Source organism: Rutidosis leptorrhynchoides, chromosome 1, assembly GCF_046630445.1.
Source record: "Rutidosis leptorrhynchoides isolate AG116_Rl617_1_P2 chromosome 1, CSIRO_AGI_Rlap_v1, whole genome shotgun sequence".
Taxonomy (NCBI): Eukaryota; Viridiplantae; Streptophyta; class Magnoliopsida; order Asterales; family Asteraceae; genus Rutidosis; species Rutidosis leptorrhynchoides.
This window is the reverse complement of record NC_092333.1, coordinates 497,327,745-497,353,560: the sequence shown is the minus strand read 5'-3', so window position 1 is coordinate 497,353,560 and position 25,816 is coordinate 497,327,745. Positions and strand designations below refer to the sequence as shown.

The following is a 25,816-nucleotide window of genomic DNA, read 5'->3' as shown; positions in this document are numbered from 1 at the left end:
AAAATACGTAGAATAAAAGACAACATAAGAAACAGTTTTAAAAGTACAACTTCATTCTTCACACTGGAGTATAAGGAGAAGCAATTAGATATAGGTTATTTTTTCTTCGGCTGCTAGCTCCAAAAGTCTCACTCATGTCCAAGTCTTCAGGCTTCATTCCTCCATAGACTTTCCAGTCGAAATGATAGAGTAAGCTAGACAGAATAATCTCAACGTTCGCTACACCAAACAAAATTCCAGGACACATCCTTCTTCCGGCCCCAAATGGAATATACTCCAAATTGTTTCCTAAGAAATCAATACTACTATTCTCAAACCTTTCAGGTAGAAAACGATCAGCATCGTACCAATATTCAGGATCCCTTCCAATAGCCCAAGCATTAACAATGACTTTAGTTTTTAGGGGTATGATGTATCCGTTGATCTCGCAACTTTCCCTGCATTCTCTAGGAAGCAATAAGGGACCACTGGGATGCAATCTCAGAGTTTCCTTTATTATCATGTTTAGATACTTCAGTTTAGTTTCTTGTACTAATGGTTTTACCTTGAAAACTTCTCGCACTTCCGCTTGTGCCTTTTTTAACACTTCAGGGTTCCTTAGGAGTTCAGACATGACCCAATCCACTGTTGACGAAGTAGTATCAGTTCCAGCTGAAAATACATCCTGCACTTGCAAGACAACATTTATTTGATTAAACAAGGTTTTCCATTCAGGATATACGGGGAATGGGGGATTCTTTTCTTACATGTACGCGGCCTAACCGAGTTACCCTTAACAGTTTCCGACCTTTTTCCTGGTCACCCCAACCACGGATTATCTTGAACTGTAGGTGATTAGAGAACTAATATATCAAAATTGTGTACATTCTGTTAACCCATGTAATATTAATCACTCCCCGAAGTCCCCTATACTATGTTAATTGAATAAGCTAGCTAGTAATAAGCATAACAATGTAAACTGTTAAATTTTCATAGCTTGAAAACTCTTAGATATATATACTTACCAATATCACCGCTTTAATGGTGTCTGTTGTGATAGGAAACTCAAGCTCACCACTATCTTTCAGCCTGAAAAGAATATCAAGTAGATCTTCTTTATCTCCGCTGACTTTAACCCCTTTCGTATTTTCCTTGTCCTTTTCATGTTCGGCAATGACATTATTAAGGATTTTGTCAAGATTTTGATGGATATTTGCCATCTTGGAGCTCATCCTTGTAATAACATGAAGAAACTTATAAGAAGGAAACAAATCAGCTATATCAAATCCTCCAGCTACAATGGACAAATCCTGTAACATCTTAACCAGTAAATCTTGATCTTTGGGTACCTTTCCGAAAGCAGCTCTAGAAGTTATTGTATTCGTCAACGTAAAAATCTTTTCTATAAGATTGATAGGTGATCCTGAGGACGACACAATCACTTCTATCATAGATTTGACTTCTTCTTCCCGAATATAAGAAAAAGACTGAACTTTCTTGGCACTAAGAAGTTCTAAGTTGCAGATTTTTCGGAGCTGTCTCCAATAATTACCATATGGAGAAAAAGCAATGTCGCTGTTGTTATACATAATGATCTTACCAGCTTGAATTTCAGGCCTGTCTGCAAATGCAACATCGTTCTTTATCATAATTTCTTTGGCCACTTGAGGTGATGAAACAATCAACGCAGAAACTTCACCAAGCTGAAGATGCATTAACGGACCATGTTTTAGAGCCAGGTTTCGAAGGACATGATGTGGCGGTTGTCGACTCACCATGGAAAATATGTTTCCAATAATAGGTATCTTCCATGGGCCAGGAGGTGGGAACTTTGAACTTGAATTTTTGGTGATGTTTAGTAGCTTCAACAGAAAGAATATAGTTACAACAATAACTAGGAGCGAAAATGAGATTTGGAATTCCATTGGACAAAAATAGAAAGAGAGCTGAAGAAGTGGCTTGTCGTGTAATTAATCTTGTTAAAGAGTTGGCCTCTATTTATAAGAAAAACTTGAGATTTTTTGTTGGTTTTAACATGCTTGGCTCGTTGAGTGTTGACTCATTTTGGATTCAAATAGCATCTATCACCCCCATAATAATTGAATTGTTAGTTTGTCTTATATGTCATTCCTTAAATGCGAATATACCGGCCAGTTTCCTTTAAGGTATATGTCTTTTATTTTATAGTGTATTTCATTTCATTTTACCTTCCCCATACCTTTTTTTTTTTTTTTGAATGGAATTATTGATGCCAAGGAATTGAAAGAATTCCGAATGATGTGAGAGTGTTGTTATGGAATTATTGATGTTCAACTTGGTTATGTTTAAAACTTCGGAATTGATAAATTGCATGTTGTTTTATATACTTACTATTATATTATTATATAGAATATATAGATATATAGATGTACATATAGACACTTCTGTTATGATATTAAAATGTCAAAAGTAGTGGATGACAACTTCCAAAAGAATCCAATATTTAGGAGACAAAATTGAATGAAGATCTTGTGCTAGATTTTATACAGTAAATCTTAAGTATTATAAATATGCAACTGATGAATGTAAATGATATGTGAGTACCAAAAATATAATATACTCCATTACTCCTTATTTTCTCTCTTTTTCTCATTTTTATTATAACAATAGAAGTATCCAAATAATAGGTAACTAAAGGTAATTATAAATATATTATAACACGTTATCAGCACGAAGTGCTCCGTATAATCAAGGTTTATCTAAGCAAGCACAAGTCACTAATCAAGGTAAGAAATTCTTTAACGATATCTTCTATTATTTATTAGTAAGGTAAATATTATTATCATCATAAGTAAAATTATATTTCTGTAATCAAACTTTTATTAACTTCACTAACATTTATATTTATGTTATTTAAGTTATATATGGTCGGTTATACCGCTTGAATTATATTTCTGTACTCTAACTTTTATTAACTTCACTGACATTTAAATTTATGTTATTTAAGTTATATATGGTCGGTTATACCGCCTGAATTATATTTATGTAATCTAACTTTTATTAACTTCACTAACATTTATATTTATGTTATTTAAGTTATATATGGTCGGTTATATCGCCTGAATTATATTTCTGTAATCTAACTCTTATTAACTTCACTAACATTTATATTTATGTTATCTAACATTTATGATTACTTATGCAATTAATCATTATTTATTTCATGCATACTAATGTTTATTCTTAAAATTTATTATTTATGCATAATATGTTTATTCTCTTAATCTTCGTATTTATACTAAATGTATTTATAGTAATCGTATTTGTACTAATAAAATTCTTTTATTAAAATTATTGTTAATACAACGAGTACATAACAGTCGTTAACGTCAACTAACGACGTTACAACGGTCATATATACATAACGGTTGTTAACGTCAACTGACGACGTTTTTTTTTTTTTTTTTTTTTTTTTTTGAAAGGCAAGCCCCCCAAAGTGTAGCAAGTGAGGATTGAACTTGGGTCCCTTTAGAACTTTCCAAGCATCCTACCACCAAGCCAACCCCTTGGGGTTGTCAACTGACGACGTTACAACAACTATATTTTTCAAATATAAAATAAACATCTCCGTTTCACATTTTCACAAATCAATCTTCATTTTCTCAGATTACCACTCTCAAAAAGTTTTTTGTAAAGATGATTCACACAAGGATGATTTTTTTCTATTGTATTGGTCATACTAACTATCATCATTGTTGTTAATATACCACCGGGTGAACCTATATTCTATCCTGCTCTTGTGGTTTTATCATTTGTAATCATGTCATTATTCTGTTGTTTGCTACTTATGAATTTAAAATGATTCTAATTTCATTTTATTATTTGTCTATGAATAGAAGTTGATTATGATTATGATTTATGTTGTTCATCTTTTTGATAATAGAAAATGTCGAATTTGAAAAAGCTTAAATTTGCTCCTCTAGAATCAAGTGGGAACAACTACTTAACATGGGTTATGAATGTAGAAAAACATCTCGAATCAATCGGTATTTTAGAAACCCTAAATGAAAATAACAATTGTTCCGAACAAAAGAAAGCAATAGCAAGTATTTTTCTTAGCAAACATATTGACGAGTCCTTAGAATCTACATATTATATGATCGAAGATCCAAGTGTATTATGGAAAATAATCAAAGATAGATACGATATTAATTATCAAGAAATAACAGTGATCCATGAAAGAATAAAATTGAAGATGCTAGTAGACACTCTTATAAGAATCCCGGAGATTCTTATTAATGATCTGGTAACGTGGATCATCAGTCTAGTATTTCTTGAATACATGAACATCTTGTTTATCTCTACAAATAAGTCCCAAAAGAAAAGAAAACGAGAGTGAATCTGTTGAAAAATCTTTATTAAATAAACCCTGAGCTACCTTGAGACTTGAATGGTTTGAATTTTCTAAGATGCCTAGCTTGTTATGTATCACTCATAAATAAATGGTTTTAGACCATAACGCATATGTTTATTAAGTGTTATCTTTTATGTACTTCAGATTGTAACTTGTTTGCATGTAATATAATTTGATTATCTTGCTAAAATATAACTCATTATTTGCTTATCTTATTTGAAGTTTTAGTATGAATCCTGCTGAAATACAACATCAATTAAATGGTAAAGACCTATGTATTGCAGATAGTGGTAACATACACACTATGATCAAATCTAAGAAATATTTCATTAATTTAAATCAAATGAAGGAATTATAAATACTATATCAGGTCTTGCAAACTTGATATAAGTAACGGAAAAGGCAAAAATTCATATTACCAAATGGTACGAATTTTCTGATAAACAATGCCTTGTTTTCTCCCAAATCAAAGAGAAATTTGTTAAGTTTCTCTGATATATATCATTATGGATATGATTATCAGTCAATGATAACCGGAAAATAGAAATATCTATGTAGCACCGAAAAGCGCATATGATGAAAAGCGCAGCGCATATGATTAAAAGCGCATATGATAAAAAGTGCATATGATGAAAAGCACAGCGCATATGATGAAAAGCGCATATGGTGAAAAAGATATATGATGAAAAGCGCATATAGTGATTAATGAAAAAGTACATATGGTGATTAATGAAAAGCACATATGGTGATTAATGAAAAGCACATATGGTGATTAATGAAAAGAATATTGAGAAAGAATCATCAATGTTTCTTGAAAGAATTCAAGGTTATATATATGGACCAATTCATCCATCATGTGGACCATTTTGATATTTCATGGTTCTAATAGACGCATCTAGCGGATGGTCTCATGTTTGTGTGTTATCAAGCCATAATATGGCATTTGCAAAGTTTCTTGCACAAAATATTAAATTGAGAACACATTATTCTGATTACACCATTAAAAGGATGAGACTTGATAATGCTGGTGAGTTAACATCTCAAGCATTTAATGATTATTATATGTCTACATGGATTGTTGTTGAACATCCAGTTGCTCATGTGCATACACAAAACTGGTTTAGCTGAATCAATAGATAAACGCTTGCAGCTAATAACTAGACAATTGGTAATGAGTACAAAACTCTCAATATTTATATGGGGACATGTAAATTTATATGATGCGATATTAATTCACATTAAACCAAGTGCAAGTCATAAATATTCTCATTACCAACTTAATTTTGGTCGAGAGCCAAATATTTTCCATCTTAGAACATTTGGTTGTGCAGTGTATTTTTAATTGCACCACCACAACAAATGGTTCCTCAAAGAAGGATTGAAATATGTGTTGGATATGAAACATCCTCAATCATAAGATATATTGAATCCGGATGATGTTTTTACAGCACGTTTGTAACGACCCTGGATTTTCCAACTTATATTTATTAATATTTATTATTAATACTTGCGTGTTAATAAATGTATTTTTATACATTTACTTGTTACCGTATTTGACTTTACATGTCCCGATTTGTCTTTGTGACACACGTACTTTACACGAATAATATTTCGAATATTATTTACGTTCATGATTAATTATTATTAATCATTTTTAATTAACTAATGTTACTAGTTAATTACTTGGGCTTTATTTATTTAATTGTTGCATACTTACTTGGACTTGGGCTTTTATTAATGGACATGGACTTGGAAGCCCACCCTACTTTCTTAATGGACTAGTAAGCCCACTTTTATGCTAGTGTTACATTAAGGTTAAACATGGATTAATTAACTTAAGTTGGAGACAAAATACTACAAGCATGCTAGAACTCTTTCCCATGCAATTTAACTTTAATACCATTCTAAGCTTACACCACCTTCCCATGCTTGAAAGACAAGTTTTGACTTCCCCTTTTTGTTGCAAAAACCGTCGGCCAATATGGGGGGAAAAGGAGTTCCATTTTCAATTTAACTTGTTACGTATTTGCAAGTATTCTTCATTCCATACACACACATACTTGCACTTCTTTTTCTCTCATCTTTTTTCTCTCAAAACTTTGTAAGTACCAACTTCATTTCTTCTTTCTTTTTCTTCCCAAAAACCGAATTCTAGCACTACATCATCATCATTTACTAGTTTGTAGTTTATTGTTGTTTGTTGTTGTTAAAGATCAAGTTCTATAACTTGTATCTTCATGTAATCTTGGTTACTTCCATCTTTGTTTGATGAAGAACCAAGAACAAGAATCTAAACTTGTTAGTTTATGGTTCTACACTTAAATGTTATAAGATTTAAAGTTCATAAACTTTATAATCATACTTGCGTTCATGTTTTTGTAGACTTGAAGTTTATTTCCTTAAGATCCAAACTTTGATTTGAATCTTCTCAAGTATGAAACAAACATGAACATAATACTTGTAGCTTTAGTTTATTTCTTTCTTTTGTAAGTACTTTAAAGTTGTAATATTGTTAATTTGGTCAAGTATTACTAGTTAAACTTGATCTCATATTTCTTGAAACTAAAGTTAAACTTTATAAGTTCAAGAACATGGAAGTATAACTTTCTAGTTATAACTTCATACACTTATGTTGGATCTAAGTTTCTATAACTTATGGTCTTCTAATTTTGTTGTAAACAAGAGCTTATAAGCTCATATACATTTTACAAGATGAAAATCTAAGTTTCATAACTTATGGTTTCATTAAAGTGAAGATCTAAGTTCTATAACTTAGGATCTAACTTAAGAACACTAGATCTAGACTTTCTAGTCTAGGATCTTTAAGATCTAGCTAAGATCCAAGTTGTACAACTTAAGATCTTGTTTATTTAGTTTACTTTCAAGTTTGTAGCTTAATATTACTATTAGAACTCATGTATGTGTCGAATCTAAGATCTTGATGTAACTTTGGTTCATCAAACTACTTACAACCCTTAATTAAGTTGTGCTACATATCTTAGACTTACACTAGTATTATGATGGTCAAAACTTGGTTAAGATGATGCAAACACATCAAAGAGTTGTACACTTGAAGCTATAAGCATCAAGGATGAGAACCGTGATGAGCATCAAGCACCAAGAACCCACCGGAACACCTTACCAACTGTTTTCTGGGTCTAATCATTAACCTGGGCTACTGGAAAAGTTTATTTCCAGCTAGTTCGGTTCGATTAGATGATTTTCCTTTTAGACCTCGTCTTAATCCGAGTTACGGTTTAAGATTTATGGCCATCCGAAAGTCACTACACCCTTTTATTGTTGTGCTGAAATTTCTGACCTACTCGCACTTAAACCGTCGCCACGGTCAAACGAAGACGAGTTTGGTTCTGGAAATTGGTCAGCCTCTAGGGGACTCATATGCGGAGCCGTGGCCACTGTCTCACCTCATTTCAGTTTGTATAGAGGTCTTGGCGACTGAACGAAGTCAGCCTTTATTTCAAACTCTATTCTTGATTGAAACTTACTTTACACTTTTTGATTAATGATGAATAATGATGACACTTAAGACCTAATTTACATACTTTTAAACCTTTGGGAACAATTTACTGACTTAGTAACTTTTGACTTAGGTTGAGGACCTTTTGGACAAACTACTTGCTTACTATCCCCGCGTATCGACTTTTACTACTTTCCACTGTGAGTTATAGCATTCCTTTTTTACTTTAACTATTTTGGGACTGAGAATACATGCGCGTTTTATGTTTTACATACTAGGCACGAGTACTTGAACTTTATATATGTGTGGGTTATACAACGGCATAAATGTTTTCCTTAGCTCGGTAACGTTTAGTCATTGGTCTTTGAACCGGTGAACGCGAATCTTAGATATGGATCCATAGGGTTTGACATCCCCACCCGGGCTAGTAGCGCTAGCATTTAACGGGTGTTTAATACTTCGTAAACTTACACACTTGCCAAGTGTACTTTTAGGGGTGATATTTACGTTAAGTTAGTTACCAAGTGCCCACGGTAATACATATACTTTTCATACTGTTTTGAAACACAGAAATATCGTGGCCTACCTTACATTACTGTTACATTAAACTATAGCTCACCAACCTTTGTGTTGATGTTTTTAAGCATGTTTTTCTCAGGTGCTTAAGGTTTGATTGCTTCCGCTATAGTTGCCATGCTTTGTAGACTCCCGCTGCGCTTATTAGAGATGTCTTCGCATGAAACGTTTATCTTGCATTCACAAACCTTATTACTTTTGAACAATGTATTCGTAACGATCGTTGGGTCACGTACTATCATTAATTGCTTCTATTCATATAAGCATACTTTCATTGTAAAACATTTGATGTTGGTTAAGACATCACCTTTTCTTATGAATGCAAAACTTCTTTTAAAACAGCATATAGTGTTTGACCTTGTAATGATCCTGTTATTGATGATCCGTACACGTTGATTTTGTACGGGGCATCACATTTGGTATCAGAGCATTGGTTGTAGGGAATTAGGTTGCATTAGTGAGTCTAGACCGGACCGAGTAGGATTCACTAATAGGACTAATCTACAACTTGCTAGTTTACTTGTTTCTGCGGAACTTGCTGCATACTGCTGCTTACTTTTACTGCTATATGTCGTATGCTACTACATGATTTCACTACTGTGTGCTATTATCTGCTTTCGATTGCATGATACTTGTCATTATTGCCATGCTACTTACTGTTATAGATGATCTAGACTGTTGTAGTTACTTTGCCTAATACGTGCTTGCTATATGACTTACTGACATGGAAAAAGTTATTTTTCCTTGTTCAGATGTCGGATACCCCGCCCGTTATCATTTTGGAGAGCGACTCAGACTCATCCGCCACCTCGCCTGCTACTGCTGCCGACACACAGATCCCGTCCTCTTTACCCTGCAGCGACTCTGGCGCTTCGTCCTCTGGAGCCAGTAGCCACACACCCGACCCAGTGATCATCTCAGACGGACATGAGGATCCACCGGAGATTTCAGCTCCACTCATCCCAGGACCCTCGTAGCCACAGCACCATTCCGGTGGTGCTGTGATTCCTGGGAAATATGGGGAAGTTCCTTTCCGGAATGAGCATGGTCATTGGGCTAGACGCCTTCCTGATGGACGTGTTGTGCTGATTCCACCTGGCAGATACCAACTGATGACTACTGGCCGAGCACATCCACCTTCCGATGATTCCGACGACTCATCATCCGATGACTTCAGCGAGGATGATTCCAACAAGGATTCCGACGAGGACCCTGAGGAGGCACCCGTGCAGCCACCCTCTACCCCGCCGAAGAAGCGGTATTGTTTCGACGGTACCGTTATTCCAGGGTTAACGAAGGTAGGTCGTTCGCTAACGCACGTGGATTGAAGGTTAGAGTTAACGCCCGTAAGCAGCTTGTGCTGTATCCTGCTGATCCATTCATACGTAAGGCTCCCCGTTACCCACCATCTACTTCTGGTGCTGGACCGTCTGCACCACCGGCAACACCTGCACCATCAGCACCGCCTGCTCCACCAGCCTCTCCCTCTGTCGAAAAACTGACGAGGGAAGTACATGCCCTCCGTGCTCGGGTAACTGAGCTCGAGGACCAGGTGTCCCACATACTGGACATCCTTTACCCACTGTCACCATAGGGCTTTTGTATTAGGTTTCTTTATGTAATCCCGTTTGTAGTTTCATGTTTCACTCATGTATTGTACGAATCTTATGCGAATGTATGCAAATTTTTATTAATGAATGGAACTTAGTGTTGTTAATCTTTGTACGGTGTTCTATTTACGTTACTGTATGATGATTTTGTGGTATCTGTATCTATTTGCATTACTAAATTAGCATGTGTTGTGTTGATTCCATGTTGGTTACCATATACTGTATTATTATTATTTGAATGCTGGATTTTGACTTGAGTCAAAATTTTTGTTTAGAATATCAATGGCCAACGGAAGATCAACGCCCACAGCAGCACAGATCGAAGAAATGATAGCCGAACGAGTAGCCGCAGCTATAGCGGAAATGAACCCCCAAGCTCCACCGGCTATCCAGCACAATCATAACGGGTGCACATACAAGGAATTCCAAAGCTGCAAGCCCCACAATTTTAGTGGTACTGAGGGGCCAGTTGGACTTACAAGATGGTTTGAGAAATTAGAAGCTGTGTTCCGTGTAAGCAACTGTTCAGAAATGAACAAAACTAAGTATGCCTCCTGTAGACCGTCGGACGGCGCCCTAACCTGGTGGAACACACTTGCTCAAGATAAGGGTATTGATGAGGCGTATGCTACCCCGTGGGAGGAATTTAAGGGGGCCATGATTGAAGAGTATTGCCCAAGGACAGAGATACAGAAAATGGAAGCTGAGTTCTGGGATTTGAAGGTTGTGGGAACCGGTCTCGATGGTTATAACCGTAGGTACCTGGAATTAGCTCTGATGTGTCCCACGATGGTTACCCCAGAATTTAAGCGAATGGAACGATACTTGTGGGGACTTCCCAAGTCCATTCAAGGAAATGTCACCTCTTCAAAACTAGCTGATGTCCCGGAAGCTATGCGCATGGCGCATACACTGATGAACCAAATTACTAGCAAAGAACCAGAAAAGGCTAAATCCGAATCAGGGGCCAGCAGTGAAAAGCGTAAGTGGGACAACAACAAGGGGAGGATCTTTGAACAAAATCCTGCTAAAAGGCACAACGACGGAAGGAACCCCAACCCGAACCCTAGTTCGAACTCTAACTACAAGGGTAGTCTACCATAGTGCAAGAGATGCTATAACCATCACACCGGGTACTGCAATGTGGTCTGCGAAAAATGTAAAAGGACTGGGCATATTGGCAAAGACTGCAAGATCACCACCCTGAATGTGAAGACAAACCCAACTGGACCAAGAAAGTGCTATGAGTGTGGACAACCTGGCCACTTCAAAAATGAGTGTCCCAACAAGTGAAAGGGCGACGGACCACCGCATGGAAGAGCTTTCAACGTAAACGCAAGGGATGCCCGTGAGAACCCCGACTTGGTCATAGGTATATTCACTATCAACAATCTATTAGCTTCTGTCCTATTTGATACTGGTGCTGATAGGAGTTATGTATGTAGACACTTTTGCTCTAAGATAAATTGGTCATTAGTTCCTTTAAAGGAGAGTATGCTTGTAGAGGTAGCCAATGGAAAACTTGAGAAAGTTGATCGAATTAGCCGAGGAGCTATTATCAACATAGCTGGTGTGGATTTTGAGATTGACTTGATACCCATTAAATTGGGAAGCTTTGATGTTATTGTCGGTATGGACTGGTTGACCAAGATAAGGGCTGACATTATCTGTGGAGATAAAGCTCTTCGTATACCACACGGAAATGGTGAGCCACTGATTATTTACGGAGAGAGATGTAGCTCGAAACTGAACCTCATTAGTTGCATGAAAGCGCAAAAGATCATGAAGAAAGGACGTCTTACTGTTTTAGCACATGTGAAAACGTTAGAAACTGAGGTGAAGAGTGTGGATGACGTACGAATTGTGAACGAATTTTCCGATGTCTTTCCGGAAGAATTGCCTAGATTACCGCCACTGAGAGCAGTGGAGTTTCAAATCAATTTAGTGCCAGGAGCTGCACCTGTAGCTCGCGCACCTTATCGACTCGCACCTTCCGAAATGCAAGAGTTGCAGAGTCAACTACAAGAACTACTAGACCGTGGGTTTATCCAACCAAGTTTCTCGCCTTGGGGCACACATGTTTTGTTTGTGAAGAAGAAGGACGGATCTTTCCGCATGTGTATCGACTACCGCGAACTCAAAAAATTGACGATCAAGAATCGGTATCCTCTTCCCCGAATTGAGGATCTTTTTGATCAACTACAAGGATCGAGCGTTTACTCTAAGATCGATTTGCGATCCGGTTATCACCAGTTAAGGGTGAAAGAGAGTGACGTGATGAAGACTGCATTCAAAACTCGTTATGGTCATTATGAGTTTCTCGTGATGCCATTCGGTTTAACCAACGCACCTGCCGTATTTATGGATCTCATGAATCGTGTCTGCAAGCCATTCCTGGATAAGTTCGTTATCGTCTTCATAGATGATATCCTCATCTACTCCAAAAGCGAAGAAGAACATGAACAACATCTTCGTCTAGTGTTGGAACTCTTGAGAAAAGAGCAACTTTATGCAAAATTCTCTAAGTGTGAGTTTTGGTTGAAGGAAGTCCAATTTCTGGGTCACATTGTGAGCGATCAAGGTATCAAAGTTGATCTCACAAAGATCGAAGCTATCAGCAAATGGGAAACCCCCACTACTCCGACTCATATCCGCCAATTTTTAGGCCTCGCCGGTTACTACCGAAGATTTATTGAAGGTTTCTCTCTGATTGCACGTCCATTGATCGCGCTGACTCACAAAGGGAAGAAGTTCATTTGGGAACCCGAACAGGAATCAGTATTTTAAACCTTGAAAAAGAAGTTAACCACCGCACCTATCTTATCACTCCCTGAAGGCAGTGACGATTTTGTCGTTTATTGCGATGCTTCGAAAAATGGTTTTGGTTGTGTACGGATGCAACGAACAAAGGTTATCGCTTACGCCTCTCGTCAACTGAAGATTCACGAGCGAAATTACACAACACACGATCTCGAGCTTGGAGCCGTTGTCTTTGCATTAAAGCTGTGGAGGCACTACCTTTATGGAACAAAGAGCACTATTTTCACCGATCATAAAAGCCTCCAATACATCTTTGATCAGAAGCAACTAAATATGAGATAGCGTCGATGGATCGAGACGCTGAATGACTATGATTGTGAACTTCGTTATCACCCTGGCAAGACCAATGTTGTAGCTGACGCTTTGAGCCGAAAGGAGAGGATGGCACCTCTTCGTGTTCGGGCACTGAACATCACCATTCATTCGTACCTCAATAGCCAGATCCAAGCAGCCCAAGATGAGGCTCTCAAGGAGGAGAATATATCTCATGAATACTTGAACATTCTCATCTCTCGATTTGAAGTTAAGGAGACTGGACTCCGATGCTATGCCGGAAGAATCTGGGTACCCCGTTATGGAGATCTATGGAACCTTGTACTAGATGAAGCCCACAAGTCGAGATATTCGATTCACCCAGGAGCCGGTAAAATGTACCACGATCTTAAGGAACAGTACTGGTGGCCTAATCTTAAGAAGGACGTTGCAACTTATGTTGGAAAGTGTTTGACTTGCTCGAAAGTTAAGGCCGAACATCAGAGGCCCTCTGGGTTACTTCAGCAATCGGAAATCCCGCAATGGAAGTGGGAAAGGATAACGATAGATTTCATTACGAAGCTACCAAATACGGTGGGCGGATATGATGCCATTTGGGTTATCGTTGACCGTCTTACCAAATCCGCACACTTTTTAGCCATGAAGGAAACGGATACGATGGAGATACTCGCTCAACTATACATAAAATAGGTTGTATCTCGTCATGGTGTGCCCTTATCGATCATCTCAGATCGCGATCCCCGTTTTGCTTCCAAATTTTGGCGTTCTTTGCAAAAAGCCTTGGGGACTCGTCTCGACATGAGTACTGCGTATCACCCACAGACCGACGGACAAAGCGAATGCACGATTCAGACTTTGGAGGACATGTTGCATGCTTGTGTTATTGATTTCGGAAAGGCTTGGGAAAGGCATTTGCTGCTAGCCGAATTCTCTTACAACAACAGTTATCATTTGAGTATTAATGCCGCACCTTTCGAAGCGTTGTATGGCCGCAAGTGTCGATCTCCTATTTGTTGGGCCGAAGTAGGCGAAAAGCAAATCACTGGACCCGAGGTAGTCCATGAAACCACTGAGAAGATTGTCCAAATTCAAGCGAGACTCAAGACGGCCCGTGATCGCCAAAAGAGTTATGCAGACCTTAAATGTAAAGACTTCGAATTCAACGTGGGTGACCGTGTAATCTTGAAGGTCTCGTCTTGGAAAGGTGTGATCCGTTTTGGAAAACGTGGGAAGCTCAACCCGCGATACATTGGTCCTTTAGAAATTTTGGAGCGTGTTGGACCCGTTGCTTACCGTTTGGATCTTCCAACTCAATTGAGCTCAGTTCATCCTACCTTTCATGTGTCGAATTTGAAGAAGTGTCTTGCTGAACCGGAACATGTCATACCATTGGAGGAACTTACAATTGATGACAAACTCCACTTCGTGGAAGAACCTGTCGAAATTATGGACCGTAAGGTCAAAACTTTGAAACACAACAGGATTCTGATCGTCCGAGTCCGATGAAATGCCAAACGAGGACCTGAGTTTACCTGGGAGCGAGAGGATCAAATGATGCAGAAGTATCCTCACCTTTTCCCAGCTCCTCCATCTCCCTCAACTTAAAATTTCGGGACGAAATTTTCTTTAACATGTGGGTAATGTAATGACCCTGGATTTTCCAACTTATATTTATTAATATTTATTATTAATACTTGCGTGTTAATAAATGTATTTTTATACATTTACTTGTTACCATATTTGACTTTACATGTCTCGACTTGTCTTTGTGACACACGTACTTTACAAGAATAATATTTCGAATATTATTTACGTTCATGATTAATTATTATTAATCATTTTTAATTAACTAATATTACTAGTTAATTACTTGGGCTTTATTTATTTAATTGTTGCATACTTACTTGGACTTGGGCTTTTATTAATGGACATGGACTTGGAAGCCCACCCTACTTTCTAAATGAACTAGTAAGCCCACTTTTATGCTAGTGTTACATTAAGGTTAAACATGGATTAATTAACTTAAGTTGGAGACAAAATACTACAAGCATGCTAGAACTCTTTCCCATGCAATTTAACTTTAATACCATTCTAAGCTCACACCACCTTTCCATGCTTGAAAGACAAGTTTTGACTTCCCCTTTTCGTTGCAAAAACTGTCGGCCAATATGGGGGGAAAAGGAGTTCCATTTTCAATTTATCTTGTTACTTATTTGCAAGTATTCTTCATTCCATACACACACATACTTGCACTTCTTTTTCTCTCATCTTTTTTCTCTCAAAACTTTGTAAGTACCAACTTCATTTCTTCTTTCTTTTTCTTCCCAAAAACCGAATTCTAGCACTACATCATCATCATTTACTAGTTTGTAGTTTATTGTTGTTTGTTGTTGTTAAAGATCAAGTTCTATAACTTGTATCTTCATGTAATCTTGGTTACTTCCATCTTTGTTTGATGAAGAACCAAGAACAAGAATCTAAACTTGTTAGTTTATGGTTCTACACTTAAATGTTATAAAATTTAAAGTTCATAAACTTTATAATCATACTTGTGTTCATGTTTTTGTAGACTTGAAGTTTATTTCCTTAAGATCCAAACTTTGATTTGAATCTTCTCAAGTATGAAACAAACATGAACATAATACTTGTAACTTTAGTTTATTTCTTTCTTTTGTAAGTACTTTAAAGTTGTAATATTGTTAATTTGGTCAAGTATTACTAGTTAAACTTGATCTCATATTTCTTGAAATTAAAGTTAAACTTTATAAGTTCAAGAACATGAAAGTATAACTTTCTAGTTATAACTTCATACACTTATGTTGGATCTAAGTTTCTATAACTTATGGTCTTCTAATTTTATTGTAAACAAGAGCTTATAAGCTCATATACATTTTACAAGATGAAAATCTAAGTTTCATAACTTATGGTTTCATTAAAGTGAAGATCCAAGTTCTATAACTTAGGATCTAACTTAAGAACACTAGATCTAGACTTTCTAGTCTATGATCTTTAAGATCTAGCTAAGATCCAAGTTCTACAACTTAAGATTTTGTTTATTTAATTTGCTTTCAAGTTTGTAGCTTAATATTACTATTAGAACTCATGTATGTGTCGGATCTAAGATCTTGATGTAACTTTGGTTCATCAAAATACTTACAACTCTTAATTGAGTTGTGCTACATATATTAGACTTACACTAGTGTTATGATGGTCAAAACTTGGTTAAGAATATGCAAACACATCAACGAGTTGTACACTTGAAGCTATAAGCATCAAGGATGAGAACCGTGATGAGCATCAAGCACCAAGAACCCACCGGAACACCTTACCTACTGTTTTCCGGGTCTGATCATTAACCTGGGCTACTGGAAAAGTTGATTTCCAGCTATTTCGGTTCGATTAGATGATTTTCTGTTTAGACCTCGTCTTAATCCGAGTTACGGTTTAGGATTTATGGCCATCGAAAAGTCACTACACCCTTTTAACGTTGTGCTGAAATTTCTGACCTACTTGCACTTAAACCATCGCCACGGTCAAATGAAGATGAGTTTGGTTCTGTAAATTGGTCAAACTCTAGGGGACTCATATGCGGAGTCGTGGCCACTGGTCTCACCTCATTTCAGTTTGTATAGAGGTTGTGGCGACTGAACGAAGTCAGACTTTATTTCAAACTCTATTTTTGATTGAAACTTAGTTTACACTTTTTGATTAATGATGAATGATGATGATACTTAAGACCTAATTTACATACTTTTAAACCTTTGGGAACGATTTACTGACTTAGTAACTTTTGACTTAGGTTGAGGACCGTTTGGACAAACTACTTGCTTACTATCCCCGCGTATCGACTTTTACTACTTTCCACTGTGAGTTATAGCATTCCTTTTTTACTTTAACTATTTTGGGACTGAGAATACATGCGCGTTTTATGTTTTACATACTAGGCACGAGTACTTGAACTTTATATATGTGTGGGTTATACAACGGCATAAATGTTTTCCTTAGCTCGGTAACGTTTAGTCATTGGTCTTTGAACCGGTGAACGCGAATCTTAGATATGGATCCATAGGGTTTGACATCCCCACCCGGGCTAGTAGCGCTAGCATTTAACGGGTGTTTAATACTTCATAAACTTACGCACTCGCCAAGTGTACTTTTAGGGGGTGTTATTTACGTTAAGTTAGTTACCAAGTGTCCACGGTAATACATATACTTTTTATACTGTTTTGAAACACTGAAATCTCGTGGCCTACCTTACATTACTATTACATTAAACTATAGCTCACCAACCTTTGTGTTGACGTTTTTAAGCATGTTTTTCTCAGGTGCTTAAGGTTTGATTGCTTCCGCTGTAGTTTCCATGCTTTGTAAACTCCCGCTGCGCTTATTAGAGATGTCTTCGCATGAAACGTTTATCTTGCATTCACAAACCTTATTACTTTTGAACAATGTATTTGTAACGACCATTGGGTCACGTACTATCATTAATTGCTTCTATTCATAGAAGCATACTTTCGTTGTAAAACATTTGATGTTGGTTAAGATATCACCTTTTCTTATGAATGCAAAACTTCTTTTAAAACATCATATAGTGTTTGACCTTGTAATGATCCTGTTGTTGATGCTCCGTACACGTTGATTTTGTACGGGGCGTCACAACGTTTTTTTGGCTGATTGTCATTTTAATAAAAAATTGTTCCCTAGATTAGGGGGAGAAATGAAAAAATAAATAAAATGATGTTTCATGATGTGAACATCAATTAAGGTATCTTGATACTCGCACAAAAGAATGCGAAAAAAAATTCAAAAAAATAATGCATATGCAAGAACTTGCGAATAAATTGCGCGATGCATTTACAGATGCAAAAAGAGTGACTAAATCATATATATCAGCACTAAATGCTCTAGCAAGAATTAAAATTCCAAAAGATGGCAATAATGTCACTCATGAGTCTTTTGTCACGTCTGAAACGTGGAAGACAAATTAGTTCCAAAGATAAAAATCCTCGAAAAGGAAAATCAGCTGATAATGAGGTAAAAAAAAAGGGTGTTCAAGAAGAACCACAAATCAATATTCCTTCTGCCGAGGATATTGACGATGTAAATACATAAATTGCAATAAATTATGCAATATTATGGAACAGAAACAAAATGACAAATATTGATTTTTCATATAATCTTACAATGACATCATGAATAAAGATGATGATCTGGAACCAAAATCTGTCATTGCATGTCAAAATAGACATGATTGGACTCAATGGATAGGAGCAATACGAGCTGAATTAGAATCGCTCAATAAAAGAAAAGTTTTAGATCAATCGTTACCACTTTTAAAGATGTGAAACGTATAGGATACAAAAGAATTTTTATCCGAAAAAGAAATGTGCAAATGAAGTTACAAGGCAAAACTAGACTTGTAACTCAAGATTTTCCACAAAGACCAGAAATGAATTATGAGGACCTCCTGCAATGGATACAATTACTTATTAGATACTTAATCAACCTGGTAGTTACTTAAATGCATCTCATGGATGTTGTTACTACTTATCTGTATGGATCACTTGAGAGTGATATATATAAATATACATGAAGGGTTTAAGGTATCATAATCATCTAATGCAAAACCCAAGGGAATGTATTCCATTAAATCATAAAGATTTTTAAATGGGTTTATACAATCGGGACGTATGTGGTATAATTGATTAAATGACTACTTGATAAGAAAAGGGTATACATATAAACTTATTTGCATGTGTGTTTTATAAAAACAATGTTCGGATATGTGATCGTAGTTGTTTATGTCAATTATCTTAAATAAAGAAATCTATGAAGCCATTCAACTTCTAAAGAAAGATTTTGAAATGAAAAAATCAAGTATTATGTTGATTTACATATTGAGCATATGACTAATGACTTACTTAATACATCAAATAACTTATACCGAAAAGATTTTAAAATATTTTTAAAGACAAAACCATTGGTTGTTAGATCACTCAATATTGAAACTGATCCATTTCATCCCCGTGAAGACCATGAAGATCTTAACGGATCAGAAATTACATATCTTAGTGAAATTGGGGGCAATTATGTATTTTACAAATTGTACAAGACCTGACAATTCTTTTGCAGTTAATTTGTTGACAAGGTTCAGCTCAGCCTCTACCAAAAGACACTGGAATGGGATCAAGCACATATTTCGATACCTTCGAGGAACAAATGATTTATGATTATTTTATTCTAACGAATCAAAACAAGATTTGATTGGTTATGCAGATGCAGGTTATTTATCTGATCCACATAAAGCTAAATCTCAAACTGGATATGTATTTCTAAATGGAGGTACTGCAATATCATGGTGTTCTCAAAAATAAACACTTGTTGCAGCATCATCAAATCATGCCGAAGTGATTGCATTACATAAAGCCACTCGGGAATGTTTTTGATTGAGATCAATGACATAACTCATTACTAATTCTTGTGGACTAGAACGTGATAAAAGTCCAACAACTATATATGAAGATAATGCAGCTTGCATAATACAAATGAAAGAAGAGTATCAAAAGTGACAGAACAAAATATAAATGCTGACGAGGCGCCTAAGCCATAGACGGTCTTAACGGTCATAAGTTTGATTGAAAATAATGGTATGTTGGTAAGGCTCAGAAAAGACTAAAAGGGAATAGGAATTGAAACAAGGGTTTGAACAAACCATGAAGGAAACTGTAGACAAATCACATGGGCTAAACTTGTACATAAAAGATTTAGATGATACAGTTTCAGATGAAAACCTCAGATTCTTCTCATATACTCAAGATCTCGTAAAAGACAACCAGATTAAAATGAGATACGTTCAATCAACAACTCTGCTGATCTTTATACCAAAGCACTGTCAACCGCTGTTTTCAGAACACACGTTCACAATATTGGCATGAGGCAAGTTCAAAAGATGTGACGACTCAGCGATGTCTACTTGAGGGGGAGTCAACTCTATACTGCACTCTTTTTCCCTTGACTAAAGTTTTTATCCCACTGGGTTTTTCTTTAGCAAAGTTTTTAACGAGGCAGTACTAGTTGTTCTATAATAAAATTGTCATCTAAGGGGGAGTGTTATGATATTAAAATGTCAAAAGTGGTGGATGACAACTTCCACAAGAATCTAATATTTAGGAGACAAAATTGAATGAAGATATCGTGCTAGATTTTATATAGTAAATCTTAAGTATTATAAATATGCAACTGATGAATGTAAATAATATGTGAGTACCAAAAATATAATATACTCCATTACTCCTTATTTTCTCTCTTTCTCTCATTCTTATTATAACAATAGAAGTATTCAAATAATAGGTTACTAAAGATAATTATAAATAAATTATAACAACTTCCATTTTGTAAGTCTTCAGGGTAGTCGATAGGAGGAAACAAGTGTGGGGAAACAAACTTCACCTTTTGAAAGATATAGTTTAATTAAATGGCAAGTTGCTAATTATCCACATTTATTATTGGTAATGTTAGTCGTCTTAATCTATTATAATACAAACTTTAACCGTTTTGACGTTCTTTTAACAAATTTTATAATTTAATTAATCATTTTTAGCAAATTTTTCCCCCAGTCAAAACATACCTCTCGATCCGCAAAATGGGACAGAGTAAGAGGCGATGCATGAGGTGTGGCTCACAATGGTGTCCTCCGAATTTTCATCGTGATGCCACTCTGCCAGAGACGTGATGTCAGAAATCGGATGGAAGTGAGAAAAGCTAGATCTGTTATTAGAAAAAGGCGGGGAGAAAATGTCAAAGGTATTGCCTTTTTCATTCGTTTGAATCTACCACTGCACTGTAATTATTATTGACAATCATGTTTTTTAATTTTTATAAGGACATGTTGTATGAACTTTTAATTGTACTGTGTGTATTCATTTTTTGATTTATTTGTAACATCATATACTACTCGTATAATTTTTTTGACATGGAGCTTTATATAGATACCATGTGGTGTTTTATATGAATAACACACTAGCAAAACACTATACAAACAACTAATGATAATCCAAATGAATACCCACATTGAAGGTTTCTTAAACTTACACAGAACATATTAATTTCATTCAGACAAGTAGTCGTCTTTGAGAAATTATAGGTAAATCTAAGATCTAAATCAACCTAACAATAATAGAATGACATGAGTCGAGTTTAAACTTGTAACATTATATTCATGTTGCTCACTAGACACTAGTACACTTTATTATTTTCAGGAAGAAAGAAAGTCCTTATTTGTTTATTTATTTCTTTTATTTCATTTATTAAGATCCTGTATAATATATATTTACAGCCAGTACGAAACGGCGTACATTATTATATGTTAGTATAAGTATATACTAATACAAAGAGTTGACAAACGTTAATATGATTACTTCATAAAATAGAACATTGACCAAGCAAGGTATAATGTGTCATATAAGCAATAAAATGAGTTTCTATTATGCCGTCTAGTTTTTTTTTTTTTTTATAGATAGAATTTAAATGAACTATTTATTAAATGTTATTTCAGGCCTTAACGTGGATCAGTTTGCACTATCTGTTGAACACAACACTAACAACCAACTATATAATGGCAGAATTTGAACCCGAATACAGATAAGGCGGGTATAAATATTTTATAACTTTTTCATTGTCAGCAAGACTAAACACTGAAAAACACTTTTTTTGGTGAAAACAATTGTGTGAATTTTTTATATCCGTTAAATCCAGATGGTGCGGAAATCCACTTTGCGTAACACTATATTCTGCCCTTGCAACTATATATATATACTAACATCAGGCATACAATTGAAGCAAACAAAACACGATCATGTGTTCGGTGTGGTTGAACAGCCTCCCAATGAGAGTGAGCCAAGACTTTATACTTGCTGCTAGCTAGTGTTTGTCCGCCCCGATTGCTAGCTCAACCAACTACTAAATCATGGGTTAGGATCACTACAAAATAGTAAGCATTTTATAACGCTTTTTAAATTGATTTTTTACGCTTATGATTGCAAGAAATAAAAATCTTGACGCTTCGTATGAGCGTGGAAAATATGGGCGTCAGAAATAGTTTTAATTTTCTAACGCTTTATTGTATCAAAAAATAGTTCCTTTTTTGACGTTTTAGTACGTTAACGTGAAATCAGTTTTTAACACTTCCACATGTTAAAAAGCATCTAGTTTTTGACACTTCCCTATGTCAAAAAAGCTAAATTTTTGACACTTGCACGTGTCAAAGAAACTCAATTAAATCACGCGCTTTTGGTCAAACAATTCTACTTTGACACTCTTACAAAGCGTCAAAAACTTAAATTCATATATATATATATATATATATATATATATATATATATATATATATATATATATATATATATATATATATATGTGGGCAGGATCAATGGGGAAGTAACCAATCGGCGGGAAGCAAAAAGAAAAAAAATTCGTTTTTTGAAAAAACTTTGTTCACGAACATTATAGATTGGATGAAAATAAAAACATTTAGAAAAGACACTTTGTGATGAATGTTATTATTTTGGCGGGAAAACGATCGACAAAAATAACATTCAAGATAATATTGTTCGTGAAGAATGTTAACGTTTTTTTTTTCTTCATGTTTTGTGAAGTAAAATTTAGCCCGATTTAGAGTTTAGGGTTTAGGGTTTGGTGTTTTGGGTTTATTCCATAAACCCAAAACACCAAACCCTAAACCCTAAACTCTAAACCGTTCGTGTTAAAAACTCAATCTAAATCCTAAATCTAAACCCTAAATTTAAACCCTAAACCCTAAATTTCTAAACCCTAATATCTAAACCCCATAAACCCTAATATCTAAACCCTAATATCCAAACTCTAATATCTAAAACCTGAACATACGCTCGAAAAACACGATAATTATTATATATTACTTCTTCGAGCGTTTTCCCGCCAAAATAAAAACATTTATCACAAAGTGTCTCTACTAAATGTTCATATTTTCATCTCATCTATAATGTTCGTGAACAAAGTTTTTTCAATAAACAAAAAAAAAAAATTTTTGCTTCCCACCACTTCCCCCCGATTGGTTACTTCCCTCTTGATCCTACCACTATATATATATATATATATATATATATATATATATATATATATATATATATATATATATATATATATATATGGGCATGATCAATGGTGAAGTAACCAATCGGGGGGAAGTGGGGGGGAGCAAAAAAAAAATTTCTTCCCTTTTTTTTGGAATTTTTTTTCAAGCATCAAGATCAAACGAAAATATGAATATTTAGAAAAGACACTTCGTGATGAATGTTATTATTCAGGCGGAAAAATGATTGACAAAAATAATATTCAAGATAATATTGATCGTGAAGAATGTTAACGTTTTTTTTCTTCATGTTTTGTGAAGTAAAATTTAGCCCGATTTAGAGTTTAGGGTTTAGGGTTTTGGGTTTGATGTTTTGGGTTTAGTCCCAAAACCCCAAACCCTAAACTCTAAACCGTTAGTGTTAAAAACTCAATCTAAATCCTAAATCTAAATCCTAAACCGTAAATTTCTAAACCCTAATATCTAAAACCTCAACATACGCTCGAGAAACACGATAATTGTTATATATATTACTTCTTCGAGCATTTTTCCTCCAAAATAAAAACATTTATCACAAAGTGTCTTATTAAATGTTCATGTTTTCATCCAATCTATAATGTTCGTGAACAAAGTTTTTTCAAAAAACAAAGAAAAAAAAGTTTTGCTTCTCCCCGATTGGTTACTTCCCCCTTTATACCACCACTATATATATATATATATATATATATATATATATATATATATATATATATATATATATATATATTAAATATGTATTATGTATTATATATTGTCTAATATACTAAAATCATAGTAGCAACATCTGAAATATGAACTAATCTATCAAAACCTAGTTTCATATATACAAAAATAGAGAAGTCAAAATCAACCAATTTCAACTAATACTCTGCATCATTGTTAACAAAAACAACTCAGTTTCATCTCATTACAAAAACAATCCAGTTTCATCTCATAATAAAAACTACCCAAATGTCTTCAAATCTCTTTTACAAAAATTCACTATCTTTATCGTCACATAACTGCATCAAAACTTATTACCTTGCATCAAATAGAAAAAAATATTATTAGAAATGTCTAACAAAGCATATATAATAAAAAATGAACTACAAGAATTTGATTGATAATGGCTATCGTTAGCAACTCTTTAGATGGGCGAAGCTTCAAAAGGAACATATACAAATGACATGGCATGTGTCTTGACCCACAATAAAAATATTAGGGACACAAGTTACATTCATCACATTAGTATTTCGCTTGCCATGTCCTCTAATAATTCTAGAAAATTAGCACATTATTTAAAACTATATAATGCAATCTGGCATACTATTGCTAGCTTTAATGTATTAGAATTTCTATGTGACCCTTTATGTCAAAAGTATCATAAGTCAACTAAGAGACCACAACTAAACTACAAAGTACTATTTTGGTTATTAAGTTGAGTAGCGAAATGCAGCACATTACCTTTAAACCATACTTGATGTGAAAACTCTTGACATTTTAAACTGAAACATTTCGCCTATTGACCGGGCCCTAAAACGTACTCAAGTACACATATAATTAACCCAACTGAACTTGCGGGCATAGCCCAACGGTTCTCCCCATGTACTTTGTGTCATGGGATAGGGAGAGGTCATGAGTTCGATCCTTAGGGATGACATGATTTTCTTTAAATCAATTGAACACCAATAATGGTGATATATATTGACCATATAGGGATGTTTTACCGGATTCGTTCACGGACCCCTACCCGGAACCACTGCCCGAATGGATGTGTTCCCGGTACCGTCGATTGTGTTCGGGTTTCTGCCCGAACGTGTGTGTTACGTGTAAATGACGAGAGTCGTTGAAAGAAATGATCTACTGATGCCAAAAAAATCGCCGTTCAAAAACAAAAATATAATTAACCCAATTAGACGAAATCTTTCGCATTAAATATATTTCAATTCATGTGTTATCTGACTAAACACACAGTAGTATCACCACAAATAAATCAGTGAACATGAGTTGATAGTAAATAATCAGGAAACAAAAGTTCTTGCAACTTAAAACCTACATTTCAATCTAAAGCATTGAAATGTAGATTCAGGCTACACTTTATTACCTCCATTTCAACCTATTAGAATATAGCCTAATATTGAGTGAACATTGTTAAGAATTAAACATTAAATATATAGTTAAAAACCCTAACCTGTGTTCCCGATATTTCTCCCTGTAAGCTATGGAAGATATCCCCCGATGTAGAAGCACCATATCCTTGAAAAGCAGTTCTAAACACCCTAAGCTCTCCGGTACAATCATCAATTTTGTTTTTCCATAATCTTCATCTGTCTGCTTTACATTTCCATCTGTTTTCTTTGCATTTCTATCTGGTTATTTTGATTTTCAATCTTATTGTTTTGATATTTCACTTTATCCAACAAAAAACGATTTTCTCTTGTTGCAACATCACCTCGCATTCTTCTTAAATCAAACGTAAATTTAGTAACTTGAGTTTTAGTCACCCCAGGCCCATATAGACGAGCTCGTCCAGGCTTATTAGGACCCATCAACTCTATCAT

At 35.2% G+C, this 25,816-nt stretch overlaps 1 protein-coding gene across 1 annotated transcript; it reads right to left on the bottom strand.

Annotated features, from left to right (window-relative positions):
• Positions 1-58: 58 nt before the first annotated feature.
• LOC139840987 (premnaspirodiene oxygenase-like) lies at positions 59-25,816 on the bottom strand. Its single transcript, XM_071831227.1, has 4 exons — positions 25,708-25,816; positions 25,506-25,624; positions 1,005-1,841; positions 59-664 (listed from the first exon to the last, which is right to left on the bottom strand). The coding sequence occupies exons 1-4, from the start codon at positions 25,814-25,816 to the stop codon at positions 59-61; spliced, it is 1,671 nt and encodes a 556-aa protein (XP_071687328.1).